Genomic DNA, 8,459 nt, shown 5'->3' on the forward strand with positions numbered 1-8,459 from the left:
TTTCTGTCCACTATTAACCTCCTGTTCAAAATCAAATTTTGAGGGCTTAAGGGAATTCTTCTCCTGTTGGTACACAAAGGAGCCATCTGTATCGCTTCTGCGAAATTCTGTACTGTACTTAGGACTATCAATGTCTTATTCAAAGGTTTATGATATAAATTCCTTTCCTAACAACAGTCATACTTTTATAGTACAGTTTTTTAGTATGTTTGCATGCATGTGTATATACATATATGTGTTTAGCATGTATGAAGTATTTTTATCCCTTTAGTCAGTGGATAACCATTGCTAGTAAATGCAAACAAGTTGTTTGCATGTCTTCTTCAATGCTACCTTGCATTTTTTGAGGCACTGTGTGTATGTATATGTTTTATCTGGCTAGAAATAATGTAGAGTAAAATGAGTTAAAAATCTGCATAGCCTTGAAATGTTGATCTGTAGTTGTTAACGACAATAGCTTAAATACTTTTATCTGTTGCTATATTTTGCAAGATCGCGTAGCTGAAAGTAGAATATGATAAAAACTAGCAACTAATAGACTTCCTGTATTTTCTCGTCCAATTTTAATTAACTTAGTCACAACCACTTGCCTTCTTGGAGGAAGACATTAGGGAAGTTTTGAAAGAGGAAACTGGAACAGATATATTTCTCAAGGAGGAAGATGACACTGTGTATAAAAGCTGCAAGCAGGAGGTAACATTACAATAATAATTTCGAAGAAGAAATAACTGCTTTTAAACAATATTTAACAATTTTTCTCTGCAAAATATTTATTGCAGTACAACTCTTCTAAAAAAGTCAGAAAATCACTGGTCCTAGATGCATGGGAAAAAGAAGAGGTTGGTGCCCAGCTCTTCACAGAAGATAGTAGTTCGGATGTACAGGTAAGTATTAAACTACTGAACACCACCACTGGCAGAAATATTAGTATAGAACTGAGTATCTTTTATTTTATCAACTAAAATAAAAGTGTTTGGATTGAAGCTAGATTCATAAATCTAGAAAGTGAAAATCACCTTGAGTTTGAAATACTACTTTAAGTACTTAAGCAATACTTGAACATTGGGCTTGAATTCGTGCATGAATTCTTCCTTTCAGGCCTTCAGAGCAGGACTGGTAAAGTAATGCGAATGCTTTGCAGACTTGCTTTTATAGCAAAGCTGCTTCCATGCTGGTTACCTATAAACTTTAGCATGTATGGCATGCTGAAGCTCTGTAATACACCAGGAAGATGACATTTGTCCCTGTGTTTTTGCATGCTTGACAGACTGGCAGACATGTTCTGAAGATACCTAATTGCATATTAGGCAGCATGTTTTTCCTTTTCCTGCTTCACATAGTAGGGGAACACTTTCGGAAATATCAAGCATGTGGAAGATGAGGTTTGTGGGCTTCCTCTGCCTGAAGGAATTTGAATACTTCTGCCTCAACAACCAAGACATCAAGAGTTCAGAGATGGGGCAGTTTTGGTCCCTTATTCCTTTAAAAAGTAGCTCAGTATTTTTCCAGTTGAGTGAGTGAATAGATTAATCTTTAGTCTTGTAATTTGTAGGAAAACTTCTAATTTAGTTCTTAAATTAAAGTAACTATGTATTTAATTCTGAAAGAGTAAATGTCTGTGACTCTTCATCAGGTATAAAGCTACATTCGAGAGGTAGGAGACAGAGTCCTTAAAAAAGACAGGTGCTTAAGTCATACCCCTTTCTGATTATTGTAGCTGGTTTTCTAAATTCCCTTCTTAAATGCCTCATAGACCCTCTGCCAAGCCTAGATGTCTGTCCTCTGGGTGTTAGGTGCTCTGCCACCTAGTGGGAATTCCATGCTTCCCCAAGAACATCTCTGTCTTGTGAGGAGCAGCATTGCTGCAGCCATTCAAAACAGAAACAAAATGCCCGGTGTTCTCTTAGTAACGTCTTGTTATGACATGGTATATTGTACATCATTGATGTTCAGGTTATTAAGCTAAAACCAAGATACACTATGATGTTGTGGTATAATACAGATAGTGGACTGGGGGAAAAAAAAATTGCTTTCCTTCCATTTTAATGAGGAATGCTGGTGCAGCAGAAACATTTGCTCTTAGCAAGAGAGATAGTTGTAGTATCTGATTTAAAAATTAAGAATGTACCAATCTTTAAGTAGAAATTGTGTGTCCTTGAGGCGGTAAGTTAGGAGTAAGGCCGGAGGTGGAATAAATATGTAAAGATAGTTTAACACAGTTTAAAGGGGTGTTTTTGTAAGCAAACAAGTACATATGCCACTGTTACTCTCATCTAATTTTGCTCTCTAAAATTGCTATATCCTTTTCTTCCGCTTTGCTATAATGAAGCTGGATTTATTTCTTTTTATTTCCATAAATATTATCAGCATATAAAACTCTTCTGGAATGATCAATCCAGTGTTTATTTCAATTCTTAAAACAGTTTCTTCCCCTGATACTGACATGATCTTAATTTTTTTACTCCAGCCTCCTTGTGCTTACTTTCACAAGTGTTGTACTAGAAGTGAATTACAAGCTTTTTTCTTTAAAAAACGGCTTTGTAGTTACCACTTTATCAAGTCTTGTTCTTAACAAAATGTAATAAGCTGTAGTGTGGCTTTACAGGAAAGAAACTGGCTTCTCAGTAATGCCTAAATCATGCTAGTAGCTACTTGTTTTACTGTGCTCAGTATTGACTATGAATCCCAGTATAGACGAGGGTAGTTCTTCATATGCTGTTCATTACTTTTTCTTTTCAGATTCTTTGCTAGGGTCTTTCTGATAGTATTTGCTTTGTTTACATTTTGGTTTCTCTGATTGCAGCAGTTGAAGAGTTTGGGGTTTTTTTTTTGGGGGGTCAAATACTAATTATTATCCCTGTTCCCTACCCTCTTTTTTGTCAATAGTCAGAAAATGCATATACTACATCTTTATTAATGATACCATTGTTGGAAATACATGACAACAGATGTAACCTGACATCAGAAAAACAGGATACAAATCCAGCAAACAAAGCAAATGCAGTAATTAAGAAGAAACTGAATGCATGCCCTTCAAAAAATGTCAAAATGGAGAAAGCTCTTCAGGTCTGGATGTGAAGAATTCTGTTAGTTTTGTTAGCTGGTTAACAAAGAATTTCTTTTTGGTTTCTCCTGTACTAATGTCTATAACTGTTCAATTCAGTGATCTAGTTTTGGTCAGTTTTTCCATGATCCTTATTTCTTGTAAGTTAGTCATTTGTCCATGAAGCATTTATTCATAGCTAAGTTCTTTAAGTACAACCCAGATGTTTCACTGAATGGCTTATAAGATTTAAACCTGGGGGGAAAAAATCAGCATAGGGTGGACCTACAAAACAGGTTTGGGTATCCAAGTCTAGCAGTAAGAAAAGTTGACTTGGTGCAAACTAAACCTCTGTAGCATCTAAGTGGCTCAAATTTGGCTGGTGCTTACTTCATAATAAACCCAGTGGGATTCATTAAGCAGAGTTCATCCACAGTTTGTTTGGTAATTGTTCTTGAAATGTGCCTGTTCTTGTACATCTGTATATTTTCCATACAGTCAAAACTGTGGAACCTAGTTTTTCCTTGCTGTCTTGACCACCAGATTTAGGGGGAGACTCTCTTTTACCTGACTTTGTGCCTGTTCCAGTTTGCCCCATAGGGAGTTAATGTATAAGGTTTGTGTGTCTTCTCAGAATATCTACAGCTCTCTATTAATTAAAAAAAAAAAAAAAGCAAAAAAAAAAAAAGCAGGGCACCTGGAGCCTGATCTTCCATGTCCCCCTTAATAGCTTTAATGATGTGTTTTGAAGTAGAGACAACAGGATTCCTTTCTGATCCTCTCTTATGAGAAGAAAGAACAAAACTCATTTAATTGTGATATTCCAAAAAAAGACTTAACTGCTGTGAATTGCAGCAAAGGTCAATACATCTATCTGGCCCAGAACTATGCTCTTAAGGATACTTAAAAGGGGAGCTTAGTCATACTATACTCATAAATATCCTCATTGAACCATCTTTCTCTTTTTGCTCTTTCCACTGAGAAATTCCCTCTCAATTTAGTGGCTTTCCATGAATCAAGTCCTGCTAAATTTATAGAGAAACTCAAATGGCTAATTGTCTCTGTGCATTTATATGTGGAACTGATCTTTTGGATCAGTTTCTAGCTCAATGTGGGAGGGAGAGAATCTTGCATTCTCCATTGTGCTACAATCTGCTAGTGTCAGGTCCAATTTAGGGCTGCTACAAATCAGCTTGAGATTCAATAAATCATGTAAATGTGCAGGGTTTGCTTCATGGAAGAAGCAGGACTAGTGGCTCAATTATTCTTCTATTCATTATTTTTATTCCTAATTCCTTTGCCATTTCTAATATATTCCCAAAACATCTGACCATTCTTCCACAGCTGCCACTTTGGTTCAGTGAAGTCCTTCACAGTATTTTTCAGCTGCCAAACCATTTTGCCTTCCTTGGTGTCTCCAGACAGCTGTCAAGAATCTATTTTTCTGCCTGTTGAACATAGCACATTTAAAGGGGAAGATATCCAAAGAGAAGATGACTTAATTAACTTCCCTTTTATGAATCAATTGTTGAACTAGTCTCTTTTTAAGAGTGTTTTTCATTTTATGTGTTAGAACTTAAAGCGTAACACAGATGCACGGCTGGGGAGCTGGATTAAGAGGTGGAGAGGGAGCGTTGTCACAGGTTTTAGGTATTGTATTATAGAACTGAACCTTTCTCAGTAAAATAAATACTGTCTTGCTAGACTTTGATAATTTACTATTACTCTGAAAAGCTCTATGAGAATTGCTCAAGCGTTTTAGTTAAAAGAATCTTTTTAACTGAATTTTATTTTGTGCAGTCAAATTGTGAATGGGAAGCAGTTGTTTACGGAAAAACCGAAGACCAGCTTATCATGACTGAACAAGCAAGAAGATATCTAAGCACATACACAGCTACCAACAGCACTTCAAGGGCTCTGATACTGTGATGGTCACTGCAGCTGACAGCCATCTCTTTCCATTGAATCTGGCACAGTGTTGAAGGTGATTCCAGCACAATACTTGTGAATTAGTCTTTACTTTGAGACAGTCTGCCAAGGGAAACCTTAAAGCTACCTTAAAGCTTCCTTTCTTCTTTTGACTGACAAAGAACAGACATTAAGCTCTCGTATTGTCTACAAAGGGATAGTACAAACAGTTCTGCAATGAATTTATTGAATATTAAAAAAAAAATTAACACCCTAAAATATGATAAAGAATGGTAAAATACATTGCAGTACTGACAACATACAGTTTTTAGGTCTATTTTTCATATTTATTCTTTTGACTTGCATTGCTTCTTTCTGTTAGTGCATTTTCAATATAGAGTAGGTTTATAGGTTGTTACTGGTTTCCAAATGAGCAACATACATGACTGAATGTGCTTTTGCTTATGTAGCATTTTTCTAGTATATAAAGAAACACAATGGAAAGGAGTATAAAGGAAGGATAGAAAGTTGCACTACTAATTTTTTTGGTATGCTGCAAAACAATGAAATTAACTACAGTGTTAAATATATTTATTTGCAAACGGTACTAGAAGTAGGCAGAGGGGGGTGAATTAGGTTTTAGTGTAAAGCATCAGTATTTTCTTCATAAATCTCAAAATGAGATGATTGTTGAATGTATTGTACAGTATGTAGGAACGGGGAAAATTTTGTAAATTGGAAAGGAGTCTGGTTTTATAATTTATTTTCATTTTAAAGCTTAAATGTAGATATTTATATGTATGCAGGTTTTCTAGAAGCCAACGTTGTTTCCTGTTAAAACAGCTAAAATTAAAAAAAAGGACAAGTTTAAAGTATGGAATAGCATAAGAATTACAGTGGTGAAGTGTACAAATCTATACTGTATGTTACATCTACATAAAAATTGCACTATAACCCTTAAATCATGTGGTCTACAAAATAATTACAAGGTATACCTATATTATACAGTAACTGTTGTTGTACCTTGTTTAAATACACTTAGAAGGGAATGGTGGCATCCTGTATGTGACCCAGGAGTACTTCATCCTGCATAGGAACTAAAAACAAATGCATTTTAAATATTAAAAAAAAAAAAAAAAAGAAACTTGGCACCTTGGATCTCAAAAGAATTGTATCTGCACTTAAGTTTGACCATGATATATTTACTAAATGTTTGAAGAGCAAAGAGAACATTCTTTTATTTATGAAAAATCTTTGTCCTTATTTAAAGGTATACAGGTCACAACAGTTGCTTTAGTTGCCTATTTTAGGTATTTGCACTTATTTTATGTCTTTTTTTTTTTTTAAGGAATGTTTTGGTTTGCTTTTGTTGTAGAGATTTTTATGTAGTTAATTCTGAGCAAGTTATAATGGTGTGCTATCTACAAATACTGACAGGTAAATAGAATTGTACACTGTAGTTTTAGTTATTTATAATTCAAACACTCTTCCTCTCCACTCCCGGGTGTGCTGCTACAGATAGTGGCAGAATCAGCTTGCTGCTATGAGAGATGGAAAGAGCGAGCATCATATGCACTGTATGTAAAATTACAAAAATGATGTCAGGTTCTCTAGTTAACTTTATGAGATCAACCAGTACTATGCAGGGCGTGGAAAGTATTCTATCACTTTAATATCAAAGATGGTAGAGAATAATTTATTAAATGGAGAATTTTAACATGTGATGAGTGGCACAAGGAAGGTAATGGGTTATTAAACTTTTTTTAAACATCTCAAAGCTTATACAATCCTTATTTTTAGGAGCTTTTTGATATTAAACATTTGCCTGGCTATGATAGTAGTAGGCATAAACATTTTTAGCAGTTTTTAATTCACATAATTTTTTTGGAGGGAAATCCTGTATAAGCAAGAGGATCAGAAAATACCCATCATGCCAGGATTACTCCTCACCTATGAAAATTGAACAGGAGGCAATTGGAATTCTTGGCAGTATTAGATTTAGGTGTGCATTACCAGAATGGATTTTAACAGCAATGTTTAAGGCTGGAGACAGCATCTAACTTACAAAAAATGAAATAAGAAATTGAGAGAGAATGAGTATCTAGAATCTGGATGATATATTTCAGTAGAAGTATCACCAAAACTGCCTATACCAAGTTTAAGCGTAGATTTATGGTAAGTAGGATTTGTGTTGGTATTGGTTGGATCGTTTAGTTAACTCCTACTTTGTTGCTTTAGCAGGAAGGTTTTAATCTTTCATATGTCAGGCATCTTTTATTACTTTTTGAATGTTGTGTGCATTTGCATTTCTTTCAGTTTATAAGTAGATTGTACATGCAGCAGCCAAATTTGCATGAAACCTAAATACATATTACTCCATATTTTTGTTTTAAGGTTTGACATAATGTGCAACAAATGCCTTGTTTATCTTAGTTTTTGTTGTACTACAAACTTTTCTTTTATGTAAGAGAATCTCACATGCAATACAGACCATATTAATGTCAGAAATAAAGCATCTATGTACCAGGTTACTGTAAGTGCCTTTTATTTGAGAACTTAAATGCTCGCTGCTCATTAAAGCAACATGTATGTATGTGTGCATGTGAAACTGCAAGAAACCTGCCTTTTCTGGGCTGGGCAGAGACAAACAGCAATCATGGGAATTGGTGGGTTACACAGCAGGATGGAGTCCCTTGACAATACATGCTACAACCCAACTTACTTGTAAGCCTGCTTGTATTGGGTTAACAGTTTGTATTTGTCCCTCAAAGCTTTAACACAAATATTTATGTATAGGAGACTATTTGAGGGATGAAGAATGTTGCTAGTGTAAAGCTTTTTTACATTCCTTTCACTTGTATGATAGAAGTGATACTTTAGTATGTGTGCCTGGGTCTTGGGAGGTAAAAGCAATTGTAAACTGTGCAGTGTGATATTTTTTTTTTCCTAACTAGTACTCACAAACATGTATTTATCTGAATTAGTGTTACACTTTGACTTTCTTATTTTGCTAGAAACATGGGCATCCATTAGATGATATCTATTGCCTTTCTGAGTTTTGTGACAAAATATAAATGGCAAACAATTAAAATAAGGACAAGAGGGACTAACAGAAGCCAGTTCTTCAGAAATATGTCCTGGTAATTTGTATCCCCTAGCTTTAAGCTGTATAGGCAAGCTGTGACTGTTACTGGGGCTTTGCTGGGGTTCTGGCTGTCACAGCAAGACCACTGTATGAATATCCTCCAGACCTGCTCGTGTTTGCGTGCGTGAAGTTTTCTATTGCTTGGGGCGAGTGAGGTAGGCTGACTGTAGAGCATTTCTTCTTGTCATGGCTGACTGCTGACATCTGAAATCGGGGTGAAGTGTGGGTCAATGAAAGTGAAGTCTCTGATGATGCGACTAGTTCATTTTTCTGTGTTGACTTTGCTCAGTGAAAGAAAGTAGAGCAGATGGACAGCCAGTAAGCCAACCTTGGGAGAAGCTACAACTCTAAGTTTGATTGTAT

General features: G+C 35.5%; 1 protein-coding gene across 1 annotated transcript in view; it reads left to right on the forward strand.

Annotated features, from left to right (window-relative positions):
- MYBL1 (v-myb avian myeloblastosis viral oncogene homolog-like 1) overlaps positions 1 to 5,317 on the forward strand; it is a gene marked incomplete at its 5' end in the record, with an annotated part of 20,829 nt that extends 15,512 nt beyond the window's left edge. The window contains 4 exons of the mRNA XM_010297134.1: positions 577 to 693; positions 780 to 884; positions 2,887 to 3,066; positions 4,844 to 5,317. Of these exons, the coding sequence (XP_010295436.1) occupies positions 577 to 693; positions 780 to 884; positions 2,887 to 3,066; positions 4,844 to 4,972 (531 nt within the window). The remainder of the gene's footprint in view (positions 1 to 576; positions 694 to 779; positions 885 to 2,886; positions 3,067 to 4,843) is intronic.
- Between the last annotated feature and the right edge of the window lie 3,142 nt (positions 5,318 to 8,459).

Source organism: Phaethon lepturus, unplaced genomic scaffold (genome assembly GCF_000687285.1).
Source record: "Phaethon lepturus isolate BGI_N335 unplaced genomic scaffold, ASM68728v1 scaffold6361, whole genome shotgun sequence".
Lineage (NCBI taxonomy): Eukaryota > Metazoa > Chordata > Aves > Phaethontiformes > Phaethontidae > Phaethon > Phaethon lepturus.